Source organism: Paramisgurnus dabryanus, chromosome 8, assembly GCF_030506205.2.
Source record: "Paramisgurnus dabryanus chromosome 8, PD_genome_1.1, whole genome shotgun sequence".
Lineage (NCBI taxonomy): Eukaryota > Metazoa > Chordata > Actinopteri > Cypriniformes > Cobitidae > Paramisgurnus > Paramisgurnus dabryanus.
The window spans coordinates 25,489,517-25,511,183 of NC_133344.1; the positions used below are offsets into that span (position 1 = coordinate 25,489,517).

The 21,667-nt window shown below is 38.1% G+C and overlaps 1 protein-coding gene across 1 annotated transcript; it reads right to left on the minus strand.

Moving 5' to 3' along the window:
* Positions 1-1,034: 1,034 nt before the first annotated feature.
* Positions 1,035-21,332, minus strand: oafa (OAF homolog a (Drosophila)). The gene is made up of 4 exons (XM_065281209.2): positions 20,598-21,332; positions 4,419-4,553; positions 3,880-4,060; positions 1,035-2,801 (listed from the first exon to the last, which is right to left on the minus strand). The coding sequence occupies exons 1-4, from the start codon at positions 20,826-20,828 to the stop codon at positions 2,533-2,535; spliced, it is 816 nt and encodes a 271-aa protein (XP_065137281.1). The 5' UTR covers positions 20,829-21,332; the 3' UTR covers positions 1,035-2,532.
* Between the last annotated feature and the right edge of the window lie 335 nt (positions 21,333-21,667).

The following is a 21,667-nucleotide window of genomic DNA, read 5'->3' on the forward strand; positions in this document are numbered from 1 at the left end:
TGAATTTTTTTACAGTGAAGAGCCTGCAAAAAGTTTAACCTGTATGGTATCTTATCTAAATTTATCACTGGTGAAATAAACAATTAAAAATAAATTTTAACTTTTGCTACTTACAATCATCATTTGCATCACTTAAATTGTTTAAAATGATGCATTAAAATGTAATATTTTAAGTAGTATGAATGTAAATTGACCATGAAATTAAAGGACAACACCCGTTTTTCAATATTTTACTTCGTTCTTACCTCAACTTAGACTAATTAAGTTAAGCTCTTTTTTCAATGCGTGCACGTTTAATCTTTGCACAGTGCCTCGCGGATGTGTTAGCATTTAGCCTAGCCCCGTTCATTCCTATGGCTCCAAGCAGAGATGAATTTAGAAGCCACCAAACACTTCCATGTTTTTCCTACACTGTAAAAAATACTTTGCTGCCTTAACATTTTTTGTTGACTCAACTGGGATTTACAAGTCATTTCAACTTACTATTATTTATCTTGACTAGAGATGAGTTGTTTTAACTACAGATGAGTTGTTTTAACTTATAAAATTAAGTTGACTTTTCTCAACTATTTTTTATAAGTTGTGACAACTCATCTCTATTGACATGACTTGTAAATCTTTGTTGATTTAACAAAAAAATTTAAGGCAAAGTTTTTTTAACAGTGTATTTAAAGACTGTTACATGAGTAGTCACACAAGTATGGTGGCATAAAATAAAACTTTTGTTTGGAGCCATAGGAATGAATGGGACTAGGCTAAATGTTAACGCATCTTAGAAGCACTGTACAACGATTAAAAGTGCAGGCATTGAAAAAAGATAGGTATGTGTTAATTCATCTAAGTTGAGGTAAAAACATAGTAAAATATTGAAAACGGTGGTGTTTTCCTTTAAGTATTTTTTACAATGATTAATAATGACACATCAGTATGTCATTAGTAAGTTACCAGTAATTTCTTACCACCACAAAATAATACGAAACACATAGTACAGTCAGTTGAATTAAAAAAAATGCAGTAAAACAGACAGGTTGTTATATTTTGCTGAAAGAGCTTTTATTTAAAATTTCTTCATATTTGCTCATATTATTTTTCATATGAAAATAGTTTTGAGCGTTATTTATAATAGCTTTATCTGTTAAAGGAAATAGTAAACACTGAATCACCAAGGCACTTATAATCCAGACAATGGCTGTTGGTTGGGGTGGTTCTAGTTTAGAGAGTTTAGGACAGGTGTAATCTCAAACAACACTTTTAACAATAACACTTAAACTCATCAAAAACTAAATTAAATAGGTCAGTATAAACGTTTTAGTACCATAAACTACAACCCAGTCAAATGTGTCATGTTAAAAGCGAAATGATAGGACTCAGTCTGTGTTTTGGTCCTGTTAAATGAGTCATGTGTAAAGCTGAGAAATCTTAAGACATTTAATAAACAGGATGTCCCTGCTAAAGTAGCACATGTATTCTAATTTGAGGATCCATGACCAGAATTACAGTAATGTTGCATTACCAGAAGATGGCAGTGTTGGGTGCACAATAGCAAATAGTTTAGAGATCTTTCTATTCCTATTTGTCTTTCAATTCCATCAAAACATACATGACTGACATAGTTACTTTGATTCCTTTAGTTACTTTACCAATTTTGACTGGATCCGTCTGTAAAGGTCACCTGGACACAAAATGTGACTTGCTTCAACAGCAACATACTGCACACAAAGCCCATTCAAATGGTCCTTAAATGATACTGTTATAATACCATAAAATGCAGGAACAAAATCATATAACATCTCCATCTATATGAAAACGAACACGCATATATACACACACGCTCAGCCATAAAAAAAATCCCAAAGTGTTGTCAGCATTAAGACTTTTGGTGAATCCGACTAAATCAAATGAAGACAGAATGAGTCACCAAAAAGTGTTTTGGCTCTGTACCAACATGTATTGAACACAGCGTCTTAAATGTAACACATTGAAAACACTGAACTTAAACCATATGAAATAAAAATAGAAATTTCTCTGAACATGTGCACGATGCTTAAGAGTCTTCAATAATTTCCCACTGCAAATAAATAATACCAGTTTCTATAAAAAGAAAGAAAAGTGGCAACCTGCCTTGAGCTAAATTGAAGATGACATCATTTTATATACTGACTAGTAAATCACAGGTCGTTTATCCCAAATTCACTTGCTGTACTTGACAAATCAACGTTTCTATAGGTAATCATTTCTCAGTACCTTTAAGAACAGCGAAAGCTTCAAATACTTGACTTCCTCAAAAATCAAAGACCTGGAAGACTGGTCTGAAAAAATAAAAATAGATCATGGGGGTATCGCAAATGTTTTAAGGATAAATCCGACTTTAAAAAAAATGGCTCCATCCATCCCCATCCGTTTGGAAATACCAAAAGTAAAGTCATTGTCACACATCTCTGTACAAAAGGCACATGAGTCTTAAGGCTTAGAGGTGAAGAAAACCTCCCATTGAAAGTGTTTTGTCTTGTCTTAAGAACCAGTGATATTGCTTTAAGTTTCTTCCTCCCATAGGCACAGCTGTTTGTGGGGCACATAGTATGTAAACTGGTAGCCCTTGCTGCAGCTTTTGATGCCACATTTATAAGGGCTACCCCTGCCGGAAACATCCCTGTTGCGACAGTATTTTAGCAAGCAGGGGTACCACTCCAATCTGAAGTTGTAGCTACAGGAACAAGGTTGCCACAGGTCCTTCACTGTCCCACAGCTCTGTAGGCCTGTCACCTCCACTGCCTGAGACTCGAACATGGAGCTTTCAACACCTGCACAAGAGTAGAATTGTAAAAATAATTTAGTGTAGTTGATGATCATTGGGGCTGTTTACACTTGGTATTAAGATGTGTTTTCATCGATCGGATCACAAGTGGACGAGATAGACACATATCACGTTTACACCTGGTATTTAAATCCGTCTCTTTTGTCCACTTTCGACTGCTTCTGTCCTGAATACTGTGAGGGGGTGGTCTGTGAGATGGTGGGCGAGTCTCTCCGCTGTCATTCAAACGCGAGTAATTATGAGTTTATATGGACGTGAACTAATATTATTTCGCATATTAGCAAGTTAACATGCTGCACAGTGTTTTGTACATGTATATGTTAGAGCTTTCTCTGAATTTTCAGTGCAATTGATGAAATAGGATCGCGCAACTTTCACACGCTTCCAAAATGAAACTACGGAGATCAGCGGCTTTAGATTTATCAATGAAAGGCTAAAAATAGCGGTGTTCATCTTGTGTTCACGCCAGAAGTCAGAAAAGACGTAAAACTTGTGTGTAGTACCTCAGATTAGATAAATGGGCGGTCGCGTTTGGCTGTTCGAACACATTCAACCACATGTGCGTTTATCCAAGCAAAAGCAATCCGATCGAAAGGGGTTTCGACTACCTCTGAATGTGGTTGAAAGTGGTCGAAAGTGGACGAGCTCAAAACGTTTTGAACACCGTTTACACCTGGCATTAACGTCGTCCACTTGTGATACGATCGATGAAAACGCATGTTAATGCCAAGTGTAAACAGCCTCATTAAGCCTTAAACTACTGTTTAGTTGGGCATTACAAATGCACATGTTACACATAAAACAGTAATGCATAATCTGCATTAGGTTATAATACATTAAGATGATCCTACAGATCGAACAGATATTTATTCCTAATGTGGAAAACGGTTAAATACTATAGGCTCATTAAGATGAATACATTTTTTGCCACCACAATTCTAAAAATAGTTAAATATGATAGTTCAGGTTATACTTAAGTAGTGAGTATGCTATGTCAGCAAACATGTATTTTAGCATGCTGGGTTGGGTAGAATATAATTAAGGGCTGCAGTAAGCATGCTTGCCTTTGTCCAGCCAGTGTTTGACGTCAGCCTCGCGCGTGTACACTGCATCCCGGGCGACGCTGCAGATGTTGTGGATGTCGGCGCTCAGCTGCCACGTCCGTGTCAAGTTGACCGCTACGTTCATGCTCAGCATCTCTGTGCTTCTCTTTTCTTCCGCTATACGGATGGCTTGAGGATTTTTCTGCAACAGGAAAAGTTGAACTTTTAGTAAGTAGCACTTATTACAGCACCTTTTATTCATTTTCACACATGCAAGACATTGGCCAGCCCCCCAGGAGCTCATCAAAAGCTTTTACAGCCTTGTTCATCAGAAATCGCATCTCACTCCTACATAGCGCTAACCCTAAAACACAGTTCCACCCAGATCTACTCCCATTTTCGTTACATCTAATCTTCACAGCCTATTTCTGCTCCCCCCACAGCCTTTACACTCTAATACCATCTCCATATCTCTCCCCCACCTTAATAACGTCTCGCTAACGTCTCCCCGTCTGCCAAATTCCACTAAGGGGAGCGGGGGTTGAATGCAAGGGACTGACCTGTCGGAGTCTGGCCATGGACTCGCTGGGGATGATCTCATTGTGGTTGAGGCGTGTGATGAAGCAGAGAGCCTGGTACTGGCTCTGCCCTCTCTCAAGCTCTCCAAGGATCAGCGCCCGAAATATCTTTAGATCCTGTAAGAGAAGACATGCAACACTCAAATATCTTTATTAAGACGAATTTTATTAAAATATGATTATACGATCTTGCACAAGCTTATATGCTATACATTTTAATCGTAACTGTTTTTTCATTGTGATTTCAACATTTGAAATTCAGCCAGTGTTATTTAAGCTTACAGTGAGATCCTAATTACAAGATTTTATGGCATTTTAGCCCGGAGAGACACTGTATATTTCAGCACATGATTGGGTTGCTGTTAACAACCAGACCAGAGCCCTGGCAGCGGCACCGTGCCTATAATAAAGACTTCCATGTAAATCACTATGGGAAACCCCGGAGAGGAGAGCAAGGCCACAGACCTGTCTACCCATTCATCAGCGTCTCCTTGTTCTGGCATCCCCGTGGCTTGGCCTACAGAACACAAACACGCACGCATAACTCCCACCTCCTCTGTTATTCAGAGCGAGGTCTCAAGTCTCAGAACCGACAGAATGCTGCAAGCTTTCAGGGTTTAACTTGCACAGTATGAGGTTTGAACAATCAAAACAAACAAGACCAAGCTGTCTTTGTTTGTGCTGTAGCTCTCATCCTACTCTCTATCTAGAACTTTCCATCTGGTTTCAAGGGTTGGTCAGACCCCCAACTCAAGCTTCACTGAGCCCATGACAGACAGACAGCCATAAATAACTCACCTCCATTTTTTTTTTAAATGACAACGGCTCTATTTAGACAAGACTAGTGTTCCCTAAGGAAGTTGGGTAAGTGTGTTTTGCAGATTGGATACAATACTCCATCCGAATGGTATGTCTGTTTTTCATATATAACCTCAGCGAAAAACCACTATAACTCTGGCGTCCTCCGAGATGGGTATTGTATTTTCACCATGTTGCACCTCATTTATTTGAGCCTTTATTGAACTAAAGGTAACTTTCTCAACTTTAAACAGTCTCCATGCTGGGATAAGTCCTGTAATGTACACATTCAAACACAACAGACGCTGCCAAAAAGTAATAACTAGGCCCACGCATGATGTACAACTCTAAACTTGAGCAAAAAGATTTTTATATAAACATTTACAAAAGAGAAATATGACCAAATTTGAAATGAGAATAGCACACCCGACTTAAAAATCAGCATAAGCTGGTGAGCTGGTTAGGTCTCCCATCTTGGTTTTGCTGGTGTAGCAAGCTGGTCTAGCTGTGTTTGGGTCACTTTTTAAGCTGGTCTAGCTGGACTTAGCTGATCAGACCGGAAGGCCAGCTGACCCACAAGCTTGACCAACTTTGCCAGGCTGGGAAAACCAGCTTAAACCAGCTATTGCTACCTTAAACCAGCTCAAACCAGCTGCAAGTTTATGCTGGTCTTAGCTGGATTTTTCAGTAGGGTGTGTACATAATATCCATTTTGGATATTAGCCTTTTAATCTACATATTACACTGCTCTTATCTCAAAAATAGGTCATATGTCCCTTTTCATTTTAACTCTTTCACCGCCAGCGTTTTGTTAAAAAAGTTGCCAGCCAGCGCCAGCGTTTTTATGATTTTCACCAAAGTTTAATGCCTTCCAGAAAATGTTCTTCTTTAAATATATAAACATACAATATACCAAATGAAAGAACAGACCCTCTGCTTTCAAAAAAAAAACATGAATATGGGTAGGTTTCTGCAAAAACACCACATTTTGAGCAAAAAGCAGAGATAATTCCATTTATGTGACGGACTTTTCATAGAGATCCCATTCAGAGCGATCTTTAAAACAGACACGGACATGCAGCCGCTTGCCATAGGGCAATACTTCCGGGTTTAAAAAGTTGCCACCTGGTGGATAATAGCGGTATTGCGGAAAGAAGGAAAATCTCGTCATTGGCGGGGAAGCATTTTCTCTTAATTGACGAGATATCTCGTCAATGGCGGTGAAAGAGTCCATGATTTTTGAGGTTCTTTGTCCTTTGGAAATTTGTAAAATGTTGTATTGTCGTGTTTTGATGGTTGAATGACCAGCATCCATCCCAGTACAAAACATTAGGTTTAAAGCGCACGCTCTGAACGTACATCTCTCACAGCTTCGTTTTGAGATCAACATGGTGGCAGGCTGGATAAGAACATGTTCATAAAACATCCACATTCACATTTTCGCCAGTGCGTTGAAAAGAACTGTCTGTTTGTGCATCAGATTGCGATGCAACAACAAAGCAGTGAAAATGCAGAAAACTTTGTGTCTGCTGGCGGACGCTGTCTTAATCGATTGGTATACCCCTAAGTTCAATCGAATCCAAATCGTATTACAGAATAGAAATTTTGAGGTATCGGCAAACATAATATCGTTGGCTAAAAGAATACAGTATCGTAGCGTTGTGACGAGACACTAGATAAAACATATGAATGGGAAACTGAAATCACATAATTTTTAAATGTTTTAACTAATTTAGGACTGTCCCTAACAATTATTTTTGTAATTAATAATTAAGTAATTTGATATTATTTGGTAATAAAAACAGCCCCAAGAAAGCAATAATCTTTAAAATTACATAATAAGTCATTATTATGTTATTTTAAAGATTATTGCTTTCTTAGGTCTGTTTTTATTACCAAATAATATCAAATTAATTATTAACCTGAATGAATTAAATTGGTTCAAATAAAGTATCAAAACCAAGTAAACACTGGTTTTATTAAACAAAAACAATATATAGCCTTATATGTAATAATATGTATTACAACAAATGCCTTCGGAGGGAGCTAGTGGACTCCCAGATGATATCTTTACTTTCACTTTAGATTGAGAAAATGCTTACTTTTAGCCAAACAACGTTTAAATCATTGCACAATATCTCAACACACCCCTATCGCTTCACAATGACATTTCTAATTTACACTCCAATTAAACAAGCTGTAGCTGGTTCACTTTTATATGCAAACTGCGTTCCAGGCTCACATTTTTACATTCACACAATTAAAAATTTTGGCATAGCAGCATTTTAACAAAGATTTCTGTTAGGTTTAAGCTGAGAGCTGTGCAATGAATAACATCAGTACAGGGACATAATGTTATTAAATATATGCAAACATTTTTGATGTCCAGCCCTCGTTCAGGATGTTCTGGATATAAGAAGGTGAAGCAGCAGGAATATAAAGCCATTTTATACACACAAATTAAGGAAAATACATGGAAAATGTATCTGGGATTTGGCCGGGGACTTTGGTTTATTCATAACGTGATATGTATTGTATTTCTAAACGTGCACTTGGTGGATTTTGTCCACAACATCTTAAAGAAGAAATATCATGAAAATCTGACTTTCTGTGTTTAAGTGCTATAATTGTGTCCCCAGTGCTTCTATCAACCTAAAAAGTGAAAAAGATCAACCCAGAAACTTAGTTTTGGTAAACCATTCTCTGCAAGGATGTGAAAAAATAGGTAATTAAATTTGGCTCCCCTTGTGATGTCAGAAGGGGATAATACCATCCCTTAATCTGCACCATCCAACCACAACACTGCCATTAAGTGCAAAGATCAACTAATTTGCATTTTAAAAGACACACCCAAAGCGGCACATTTTTGCTCACACCTACAAAGTGTCAATTTTAACATGGTATAATAAATTATCTCTATGGTATTTTAAGCAAGAACTTCACATATGTACTCTGGAGACACCATTGATTTATTTGACATCTTGAAAAAGTCTTGTGAAATGTTCCCTCTAGGTTTGCTTGTTATCCACGATTTTACTCAAGAAACCACATGCGTGCATTTATTAACTATAACTATATTTAACTATAGCGTGTGATGTGCTGTTCTATTATGATCTCTGCTTCATTCCAGTTTGCAGACATTTCTCGTCATAATATTAATTTGCATTTAAAACCACTGTGTCGAAGAACTATACATTTTTGTTGCAATGACACACGACCCATACGGATTTGTTTTTGCCTTTTGTTCACACAGGACACTTTCCGTAAATGTTATGGCAATGTTACTCTGTCCCCTTTATGGGAGCGAACCCAGAATTAATTATGGGACATGTTTGCGTTCACACAGAAGGCACAATGGCTATTTTATGGGACTTTTCCAGGACCAAAGTGCAGTGTGATTGAGATTTAAGGGTGTGTGATTAAACCGGCGAATGCTGACCTGGCCGAATTACCACACGGGTGATGGAACAATCAACGAACACAAGAGGGGGGAGTGAGCAGTCAGTTGTTATTTCAAGCTCTGGCACTATTAGGACCTCCCAGTCGGCAGGCAGGCGGTTCAGTTTAAGAAACAAAGAGATAAGGGGGAAATGCTTTAGGCACTCACTTAAATTACAGGGAAGTGTTGGCGTCCCTCTATTGCAACAACCTTGCTGACAGTAGGGAGAAACCCAAGCGTAAAGCAAATACATGCTGCCAGGCTACCATTTCCCTTCTGCAAACTGATGTCGCACAGGTAGAGCATTCACACCTGCTGACATCCTGCAATATCGAGTTAAGCAACCACTGATTTCTCTTTACAGCCACTCTTTATTGTCATCGTCTGGCAATTTCCTTTTTCCATATCTGCAGTATCTTTTTCGCTTGCCACAGTCCTGAATGCCTCTAGGGTCCTGTTACAATTCTCTGGTTGACCCCCTCCTTGTAGGAACATGCCTAAGACGGGTTAGTAAGTAAACAATTCAGTCAGGTAGATCCTCGGCTCACCCTCTCTGGTTCTTCATTCTTAAAGGAATGGTAAACACAGGTTACTACAGAACACCCAAAGAAGAGATTTAACAAAAAAAGAGCAAAAAGGAACCGATTACAGACGAAACATAAATTCTGGTGCAAAAGAGTTTATTTTGACAGTATGGAGGAAATGTATGCCATCTCTGAAAGCAAAGCAAACATTAGCTTCAGTTTCAGGTTTGGCTTCTGTACAGGGTGATTACAGTGTGTTTGTTTGGGACAGGCCGATGTTGAATTGGTTTCAACAATCAGTGCCACTTTTTAGTGTTCGCAGATATAGTATCAGGGGGCGGGGCAATAGTTTATTTATTTATTTGATAATTATTTTTACTCATTTATCTATGACAAGCCACTGGATTGGTGGACCAAAACAGAAGCTGCTTAACTGTAAGGGCAGCTGCCAACACTGTCATGACCAAAACCTTAAACATGATACCATTAATAATGCCCGGGTGTGGTGCAAATTACATGGAAACAGAAACAATCACTCACTGGGTTTTAAACCCCTGCGCGCACAACAGCCCCTATAGTGCGCATCACAAGCTCAAGTGTGAGGAGAAGTCACAGTGCAAGTGAGCTGATAATGGTTGCTCGAGGACAAAAAAACAAGAAAAATTGCATTGGTGTCACAAGTGCAGGTTATACGGAAATGTTATTGTGAAACTATCATGATAATATTATAATACAAAAAAGCCATCTATTATCATGAAGGCTATCAGCGATTTGATTGACTATCAACGACACACGATAGTAACATCTATTGGCACAACCCTACCACTTTCACAAAGCTTGGCACTGTTCTCACAGTCAACTTCACTGCAAAAACAAAAATCTACCATCATGCATTGCATGTAGATTTATTATCAAGAAGATAAAGTTATAGATAGAAGTTCAGCTGTTGGCTGTAATTTTTTGTTTTATGTGAGAGTGTTGAAAAGGCTGATCCTGAATGCAGTGGGGTGGATAACAATGTACACACATTTGCTGTTGGCGGTCAATGGCCTCGAATGACCACAGTCATTAGTGATTCATACCCATAGATTCATAGAATGCTCTGTTTATGCAATACATTAAGAGCTGAATTCAGTACATAATTTAAACACATAACCGAATCTAAACAAATATTATCTAATGGCACAAGTAACCTAGCCATGGATTAGATATGCACAATATTAGAATTATTATTTTATTATTTTGGTCATATCCACTATGGCAATAATTTCAACTAATTTTAGTCAATACTATACAGCTATAGGCCAGCAAAAAATGAGCAAAAACTGTAACTTAAAAATAATCAAATGAAAATAATAAAACACTGCACAGCACTGCACACACTGTATATTTAATTTATGAATTAAATATAATATATTTTTAAATGCTACAAAAGCTTTTCAGCCAACAGGGGTTAGTGATTGTTTTATTGTCTTTTGTTGTTTTATTACCATTTAGGTCACAGACAGCAGCAGGTAGGCTACTGTCACTTTAATACCTGATTGGAATAATCCAATACACTGATACACATGATCAACAACAGTTTGCATTAAAATTAAAACATAAAAATGTAACATGTGATTAAGTCTACTCAGAGACGGGGACTCGAGTTTGAGACTCGGACTCGAGTGCGACTTAAGTCGCACACACAGTGACTTGAGACTCGACTTGAGACTCGTCCTCAAAGACTTCAGACTCGACTTGGACTCGAGCCGCGCGACTCGTGAACAATGTTTATTTTTAAGGAACATCTGATGAGCTCGCTGTCATACCCCTCCCTCCGTTATCTACAACCTGCCCACGATGAACACGTGACGTATCTTCTCCACGCGCGCGACTGCGAACACACATGTCGACTGCACCAGCTGCTGTGCCATTCATCTGTAGCTTTGGGTAGTGCTGTGACGGATCCGCGGTTCGGCTCGCATGCGATTCGCGGATTAATATGCAATTTAAATAGGGGAAGTTTATCATTAACGTGTTTCAAAGGCTTGCAATTGTTTAAATGGTTAAACAATTTAACCGCAAAAAGGCGCTCAAGTGAGCAGATTTCTGTACGCACATGCGGTTAAGTGTGTCCGGTCCAGCTCCAGTCAGGTCCAGAGTTGCGCTACTTTGTGTCATATGTAGTCCATTAACATACATTTGCTTAATAGAGCAATGAAAAACAACGTAACGTTTTTATGTGAAGCGACTGCTGCATCTTCTTCCTGAAGCGCTGTTTGGAATTCGCCCTCTGCCTGTGTTTGTGCACGCGTTTAAGTGCCCTCAGCAGTGCACATACAGAGAGAAGTGTTTCAAAAGTTAAGCCAACATAAAATCTTTCTTTTCTTGACAGGGCACATACACACAAAATGATCTCACAGTATTCTTTTTCTAATAAAAACATTTTTGTTTATGTCTTAAGAAACCAGTCTGGGCTTATTTGTTCTTAAAGAGACAGTAACCTCAATTAACCTACTTAAGTCTGTGTCATTTATGTTAATCAAACAACCCAAGACAAACAGAAAATCACTTCTATTGCTCTAAAAATAATAATAATAATATTTAATTTGTACAATAAAGACAGTGTTATTAAATTATCCATTTAATTTAATTTCTGTACCTAATGCTAATTTTAGACCTTACTTAATGTGCAACTTTGTTCTTTTTTATAAATGTTTGTAATTTCTTTATTTGTTATTAGAGTTTTATTTGTTACAACGAGACTTGAGACTTGACTTGGCCTCGAGCCCAGAGACTTGAAACTTGACTTGGACTCAAGCTCAAAGACTTCAGACTTGACTTGGACTCAAGCTCAGAGACTTGTGAGCATCTCTGTGTCTACTTTGTGTGTTTCTGACATAACCTTGCGTGTATTTGACAGTTTAAGCACAATATGATGCATAAGAGAACTTGACTAATCACAAGGTATATGACAGTCAGTGTCTGTGCACGTGCGTGCTCATACTGTATGTCAAGGGAGTGTGCAAATAAAATACCATTCAAATAAACTTCTGTGATCGCGAATACCTACAATGACTGTGATAGGGATATATTTGCAATTTAGTGTTAAATAAGATTTGAACCTGTGTCAAAAAATGAAAATTCTGTCATTATTTTCTCATTCTTATGTTGTTCTAAATCTGTATGAATTTCTTTTTTCTGATGAACACTAGGGGTGGGCGATATGACCAAAATCTTCTATCACGATAGGATTAATTTTATATCATGATAACGATATGTATCACGGTAGAGTTTTTTATGTTTTAATAAGGTTTAAATCTTTAATACCATAGAAATGTTCATAATTCTCACAAAAAACATATACAAGCATAGAAAGAAGATAAAAACAAACAAAACTCAAGCTCTCTGAAGATACACAGTCAATAAGAATGATAATAAATAATTATGCATGTATGTATAGGCCTATATATATTTTTATTTAAGGTAGAAAAGTGATTTAATCAGGAGCGAGAGATTTTTTTCTCAATGCTGTTTGATTAACACGAGTGACAGACAGGAGCAAAATTAGGTAACTTCCCCTTTAAGACCAAAGTCCGGATCCAATACACTGTTACACATGCGCTTTCTCTTTTAGCTGTTTACTTTCTCTTAAGACCTTACTGGTCGTGTTTATGATGATGCTTGCAAAGACGGGAATTTTGACGCATATGTGTATTTAAGGCCAATAAAGCGGGAAAAATGCTCACGAGCTTAATAAGCAGAGGTCACGCGACTTGCGCGCTCCTCACAGACAGAAAGAGCAGCGGCTGCGCGACTTGTCCGCTCCTGACACACAGAAAGAACGCACGCATACAGATCTGTTGTCTGTGTTTCAATGGCTTAAAATAACTTGTTTTAAAACTGCAGTGCTTAAATACGTGTACAAACGTTACGTTTTCGCGACCACACGCACAGGAGCGTGACGTGGGCACGTAACCTCGATAGAAACGATAGTCCAAAATCTCTACCGGTTGACAAATTTCTACCGGTTAATTTTGTCTACCGGTTTATCGCCCACCCCTAATGAACACAAAAGAAGATATTTTAATAAATAATGGTAAAACACAGCTGATTGTAACCATTGACTTCCATAGTAAGAAAACAAATATTATAGGAGTATTGTGATAAATGATGAAGATATTTTGATAAATTATGGTAAGCACACGGAAACCCATTGACTTCCATAGTATTTGTTTTTCCTAAGATGGAAGTCAATGGTTACCATCAACTGTGTGGTTAACATCATTTATCAAAATATCTTCTTTTGTGTTCAACATAATAAATCAACTCATTAAAATAAGGGTGAGTAAATGATAACAGAATATTCATTTTTGGGTGACCTATCCCTTTAAGCCAGGAGCATGCAGCAATAATATACACTGTAACATGATTGTAAAAATCTCTCTGTAAAAGCTAATCATGGATACATTTTGTTTCTCAAGAATCACAATTCTAATAGTCTACGCACCTAGCAGACATGAACCTCAAAGCCTTCTTACAAATGTGCGTGCTGATGTGCATAATCAGCACATCTTTATATCACCAAATCATATCTACATAATCCTCCGTATCTAGCTGAAAATTAACTTTTAAGCTATTATTGGCCGATAATATCGACATGTTGATAAAATCGTTCATCCCTGCACTGCACGGATCTCAAATGTGATTGGACAAGGCAAGTTCCCAGCCATTGTAAATATAAACAAGCAAATATACACACATTAATCAAAAGTTTACCAAAAACAACCCTTAACTGTTGTGAAATAACTTTACCACACACCCTCTTCATGGTTTGTGGCTACACTTTGAGAGGAAGGTTTGGAGTAGAGATTTCTATCTACTGCTCTGTCGATCTGGATTTGTGGACGTTTATAAAAGACTAACCATCCAACTTTATGTTTGTTTGTGTCTCAAGTATAAAACCTTCTAAAACCCATTTAATAACAACAGGTCTTTAGAGACGACCAAGCACAACAAACCATGACAAAAATTAACAGTTTTTATTTTGCTGTGCTAAACACAACTAAGCAATGACACTGAAGAATTATTTAAAAAACAATCAAATATGCCTTGTTTTGCCACATTGATAGAAAGTGCAGTTTTCTTTTCCAAATAACTGGCATAAAAATGTCTACACCACAAGTCTTATGTGGTATTGCATAAAAAGCTTGTTTGCAATATAATGCGCATGTTTCCATGAATACAAACTTTAAAGCCTCTGCTTTCATTTAATCAATAAATTGCTTGCATTAAAAAGCAACAACTAGTAGAAAATTTAACATTCAAAGGAAGAGAGCACAGGGAAATATATATTTTTTTGTCAACTAGTTGTACACTAATAGTTTTCAATGTTTTCAAAGCAAATTGGATTAAAAGCCACATAAAACCCCTGATAGAAACCACATATGGGGGAATTTTGTTTAAAGACTGTTTATGTATTCACATAGACTATGTTGCTTACCCTTAAAGGGACACTCCACATTTTGAAAAATAGGCTTATTTTCAAGCTCCCCAAGTTAAATTGAGTTTTATAATTTTGGATTTCATTCAGCCGATCTCCGGGTGTGGCGGTACAATTCTTAGCATAGCTTAGCATAATTCATTGAATCTGTTTAGACCATTAGCATCGCATTCAAAAATAACCAAAGAGTTTAATTATTTTTCCTATTTAAAACTTGACTCTTCTGTACACTGTGTACTAAGACCAACAGGAAATTAAAAGTTGCGATTTTTTTAGACCGAAATGGCTAGGAACTTTTCTCTCATTCCGGCGTAATAATCAAGGACTTTGCTGCCGTACCATGGGTGCAGAAGGCACAATATTACGCAGCGCCCAATAATAGTCCCCTTGGTAACTTTCAATAGCTGGGGACTATTTTCGGGCTTTGCGTAATATCATTGCTGGAAACTAAGTCTAAGTGGAGTTTCCCTTTAACTCATCCAATGAGACAGGGTACTTCTCATAATACTACTCTCCACTTAATTCAACCGTATTGGTGGAGCCTGTTCTCACCTGACCACCTGAGTCCAACCACAGACACTAGATTAAATAATGTTCGTACTTCGTAGAGTACAAGTTAAAACAGAGGTGCAGAAATGCAGGCTGTAACATTTCTCTTGTGCAACACATCCCACAAACAAACTCTCAATTGGCGAGAAATCATAGATGAGCCATTTATGAAGTATTAATATAACCAAACACCAAGGGCGGTTAAAGGCAGCTGGGAAAGAAAGTCATAAATAAGCCATGCACATGACATGAGACATAATTCAGGCACTGCAAACGTTTATACGAAAATGCTGTTTAGCCATTTGCCACGAACTGTACACTATTATGTTTTAATTGGATTAGGCCTCCCTCTGTGACAGCGGAGATGTTTTAATTGGTTTCCTATAAAGGCACAGGTGCATGCCAGTATTTAACCTTTCGCTCTAATGAACAGCAACCTCACACAAAAGCAGAGGCCAGGACAAAATCCCCAGTTAATCACAAGGGGAATGTGAGATTTTGCACACCTGCCATTGTGTGTCATGCATTGGTTTTGGTAACATCTTAAAGTAGTTTTCTTCTGAATATGACACCAAAAACTAATCAGCATACAAGCAAAAAATAGAGGCACTTGGATGAAATGGCAATAAAAAACCATTACTTTTACTGGGCTGTATGTGACCTATGACTTCCACTTGGGATGTGGCTAACTCGAGCTTCTCTGCAGGAAAGCGGGGGCAACTTTACCCAATTACAGCTGTCCAATTGTCGACACTGGAAACCTGATAATATACATTAATCTAATCTACACAAGATCATGGCGCTACCTGCTACGGGCTGTTAACTTCTTCCACAACTCTCTTAAAACTAACAAAACAAGTTGATTCAGTACAAAGGCTCGTGTATTTAAAGATAATCAAGATCGTAAAACTGATTCTTCATCTGAATAAAGCTGCATCAATATTTCAACACTGCTTATCAAGCCAAGACATTGCATAAGAGCCAGAAAGAGATGTGAGAAAAACCTTACACATCAGGGAGGACCCATACAGTTCCTGTTAACCAAAGAGGGAAGTACATCTTAGTTCCTTGAAAATATGCCTCATCAAGGGGGAAACAGTGATGGACAGGAAGATCTGATGTAACCCAAGATTTGATTCATAAGGCAATGAATCAACCAGATCACATTTTTTATGTTGTTTTATGTTATGTTAATTTAAACGATGTGTCTATTAAATGCTTCATTCTGATTGGCTGAGAAATGTTCCATGGGTGTTGATTATTTTTCTGTAAACCGCACACCTAACCTGCTTTGCGTCATGCCACATTTCCACCTTGGGTGTGCATTATATTCGAATAATTCAACGGCCCGCCATAAATGATTCATTATTACATATTTTAAATAGTAAACTATTCTTTATCTCTTTAGCGTACACGTAATGAATTTTTCCAAAGCCATCACTGAGAATATAATTGTTATAATTATGTATACCGTAAGCTCTAGGTCACGCACTATTTGTGATGTTTCTGATGCAATCTGATCTACAGTCAGGGTCTTACTAAACTGCTACCTTAACATGCATGCATTGGGCTGATCCTTTATTGAAAGCACTTTACCGTTCATTCCCTGCATGTATATGCAAAGGCTAAGTGTAGTAACTACGCAAACACTGAAACTGAGAAAAATGCCCTTAAAGCTTTTTACACCAGCCAGTCAAACATGTTACTGCAATTTTGACACACACGTTTCTCTGAAATGGGACAAAATTGAACCAGGAGACTTGTCACAAGATACAACAGATATCACAAAGCCCAATTTTGAGCGAATGCGTAGTTACTTCGCTTTGGCTTTGTAGGGCAGTATAGGGAAGCTGTTTGCATTGATTTATATAAGCTAAAGCTGCATAAATAAAAATGTGGCGGTCGAAATTGTGAGAAAGGCTGCAAAAATCAACCCATTTAGTCTTTTATGGGCACTGCTGTAATGTGCTCAAGATTAACTGAAAACTATTTAGCATAACAGTGTCTGCCACTCTCTCAGCGGGAAACAGAGCCCTCTTCCTTCACAGCAGCCGTTTGAAGGGTCAACATATGCTGTGTACTGGGTTAAATAAAGCCATTTGGAAGCCCAAGAGGCAGACAGATATTTCCAACCTAGAGCCGACAATATGAATGTGAAAGTATAAACTAACATGGATTCATTTAAACTGGTCATAAGACACCATAGAAGATCATTTTTTTTATTTTTTTTATGTAACTTTTGTCTATGGCTCCAGCATCAATGAACTGAGCCGCAATTTTAAGACAACTGAAGAATTAATAAATGTTTGATTTAGTTGTCTCTGCTTATTAAACCCTACACTGTGTTTGCACAATGGGTGTGGCCATCCATTCTTATTGACATGTCATAAATGTTTTAAAAGTCTATTGTGCTACAATGATTCCTAAGAGAGTTTGTTCAGATGTGTGTGTGGTGTGCCGTAGAGTTAAGGTCACATCAATCTCACGTAACGCAGTGGGGCATTTCTCAAACAGGTTGGACCGCCCCGTTTAAAGTGGGCAGGTTGACACACTTGAATGCCATTCAAACACAACGCACACTGACTGGAAAGCAGGACATAAAATACAGACAAGTTCCCACAAGTGACATACAGAGACAAACAGTTACACAAACAGCTCATGATGAGTCGCTCAAACTAAAAGTAAAAAACCACAAGCCACAATAAACAATTTCCCTAAGAGTTGAATACATTACGACAAAGTTTCCAACTAACTCAAAGTTATGGGGTGATAACATTTCAAAGTAAAGAAGAGGCCTGGCCTGTTGCCAAGCAGGTCACAGATATCCCAACAGGGAGATGAGCATTAAAGCAAACCGCTCTCTGCTCCTCAGTTGGCAGTGGGTACGGAGTCGGACTGAAATGAATTAATTTTCTCCGCTGCATATGCTGCCCATGGGCAGAGGCAGTGTGTTGAATAACCAAATATAATAAGAAAGTCAATGGTACGGTTGGATGGAAGAGGTCACGTTTGAGATGAAAGATTTACACATCATATGCGTCTTCTTTTCATCAAGTCGTCAGTGTTTTCTGATAAACAGAAACTGAGCCGTGAAGCAAATTAGGGCTGGGCGGTATATCAAGTTTTGGTAACACTTCAGTATTTTCCCCAGCGGGATACGGGATGAAACAATATCGTCTATATCGGTATGGTCTGATATGACCCCCTTTGCAACAGAAGCTCTGTCAGAAATGTAAAATGAGGTCAGGCGCAAGCTTTCCAACCTGCTCACATGTTGTGCAGTTGTATAATTTTCTTTTCATCATATGTTGTTTTAACAAAGATGATTGTGACATCTCTCATGAAGCTTTGACTTGCATATAAAAATGTATTGTAAAAATTACTCAGATATAGATTTTGGTCAGTATCGCCCAGCCCTAAAGCAAAGAAAACTGTTCGGAGAACCCTATATTTACATTTTTGCTTTTTGATGGATTACGCGATGTTGCTTCCTTCCATTGTAATGAATTGAAGCCAAAAATGGCCAACCATAAGAGCTGCCATATTACGTAAAAACGTCAGTTTGGAGCCAGTGCATGTGCAGAAGAAATCGTCCGTGGAGCCAGAAGCGGAGCCGCGATATCAAACATCCGCTCAACCACTCCAATCAAAATGACACGCCCCGTTTCTACAGTATCAAATTACTAGCTAAAATGAAAGGATCACAAAAATGAACAATTGAATATCAGCATGATAACAACTGAAGGACCAAAACCATCTTTTGGAATAGCCGAGTCACATTCGTTTGCATGGAGAGGGCGGGGTTTACTACTTGTACTGCAGCCAGCCACCAGGGGGCGATCAAAAAGCCAAAGCCTTTACTTTTTTAGGATGTATGAGAGGCACAAGGTGCGAACCAATTACCTTTTGTGCTGCTAACATAATGGTAACATAATACATAATACTACACCACTGAGCTATACAGGAGCACCCCATGTTTGAAAAGATTGTGGGTCTTTTAACACAATCTTTTCATAGATACTTTATATTTTAATAAACACTGTATTTTCTCAAGAAAATGCATGCCTTTAGTTTGGATGTCAATGGTTTCTTCATTACAAAAAACCAAAAGCGTGACCTCTAACATATTTTGTTCTAGATGTAAAAGATATTACAGCCTCATCCAATTCCCATCCAAACTAGAACCCAGCTGTGACCAAACAGCATTCCATATCACTTGTTAAGAGGCGATTCAACGGTTTCCAACTGTATTAAAAAAAACACAAGTATGTCTATAAGCTTCCTCTAATCTAGAAAGACTCTCTTGTGATTTTCTGGTAAAGAAGACCGGTTTATATCCAGCTGGAAAGAGTTTGGTCCTCTGCACTTCTACTGTGCAATATTCACTCACTGTGCTTTTGGTAAAGCTTGTGACTCACATCTGGAGATGTATAAAGTGAATAATCCTTGGGTGATCTTTAAATTCTGTCAAGATCAGCATTTTTACACACAAAAAAATTTGGCTCACATTATATGATATGAGAATTTGCATGCAACATTCTCTGGGATGAATGAAATATAAACAACAATGCGTGTTATTACCAAATAATACAGAAAACGCATTGATAATCATGTAAATCACCAATAAAGTTGGTTGATTTAGCACCTTGTGATGCTGATAGCAGTAAAACGATACTTCATTCACTGATCCCTAAAATATGAATGAATTTGTCTCTTTTCATAGCCTCTGCAGAATGCAGTAAATCCTGGAAAGCAGCTGGAAGTCATCGTTGATTCAACTTTCCATAAATTCCCGATATACGGGGGAAACTTAGATGGGAAACACATGTGAGAGAAATGGAGACCGATCTGTCTGCCTTTATACTGATAAAAAGAGTAAGGCACAGTTCAAGCATTCCCAAAAGTGATTCAATTCGCCACACTGACCACGTCTGTGCTGATGCAGGGGACGTGAGGTCTGCTGAAATGACTAAACTGAGGCTGATACACTACACTGTCGTCATGATCACATACAGTTACCACATTTCTTTGAAAGTCTTTACATGAATAGGAATTGGAATTAGGAATTAAAACTATAAGTTAATTTTATCAGCTAATGTGATTTTATTATTGGAAAGAAGATAATCTGGTAAATGATATAAAGGCTGTAAAACTATTAATGAAGTTAATGCGTAAAGTGTAACACAATGTTGATAAAATGTTCAGCCTAAACTGTATTTTGCTCTGGAATAAAGTGTCTGCCTTCAAGTTTTCATTCACTATAAATCGTTTATTTTTGGAAAAACATGACGAAAGCATTCCAGCACACATGAAAGCTGTGTGACCTTAACCCCAACTTGATTTTAAGTTGGTTACCTCAGACTTACCTGCTTGAAATCGGCCACAAAAGTGATAAGAGTCCCATCTCCTTGTTTAAACTCCACAGTGATGGAGTCCTTCTCACTGTCCGCCTCCAGAACTTCATCTGTGATCTGTCCATCGGCCAGACGAACCCTCACCTTCAGCTCCGAACCGGACCCGAAACTTACCGACGCCGCGAGCACCCAAACCAATACAGTTAACCGAACTGAACCCGATGAAATACACCTCGCGAACATTCCAGATTATCCTTAAACTCAATATCCGAAGTCACTGGAATAACAGTGCAGCAGTTATAATGTACCGTTGATGCGGCTCGACTCATTCCACGAGACTCCGCTACCTTCCCTAAAATCCACGTTTAACGCTTCATCCATATTTTATGGAAGCTGGATATACAGACGAATTCATAAAGACTTTTAAAGAAGGTCTGCAGACTTTTTACGTTTGATAAATGCAACATTAGGAAAGCCGCGTCACGCGCGAATCACTCTGATGTTTTCACTCGCCGCGCGCCTCTCACTGAGGGAACTTTGATTTGTAAGCTCGTGCACATTCGTCCTCGTGCCATTGACGCTCGTGCTAGGTCTGGACGCTGCACACTGACTTTCGCTTCTATCTTAGTTTCTGTCTTTTTCTTCGGGAGTTTTTTCACCTCTAGTATTATGGATTCGTCACTTCCTTCGTTATCCAAAGTGCAGCAGTCCAACGGCCTCCCAAAGTTTCGCTGGCAGCAGTCGGAAACTCTTAAAGGCGTAGCGCCCTCTCAAATAACCATCCAATAGGCGTCTAGTTCTTACACAAGCCTCCAGATGCATTTCTTGCATTTACTTGTTTACATTATGCACTGAATTGCGAGCGTGCTTTGTCATCTTGCATAACACACCAAAATTGTGTATTTCTGTATGTATTTTTGTGGGACATATCACAATCAAAAAAGTTAGAGACACAAAATCAGTGCTATTCAGTTTCAATTCTAACACCAGCTTAAATTACAATATCTTTTGGAGCTGTATGTGTATTGTTTATTTATAACAAAAGAACATTTTATACATCATTTGTTTTTTAAATGTAGCAA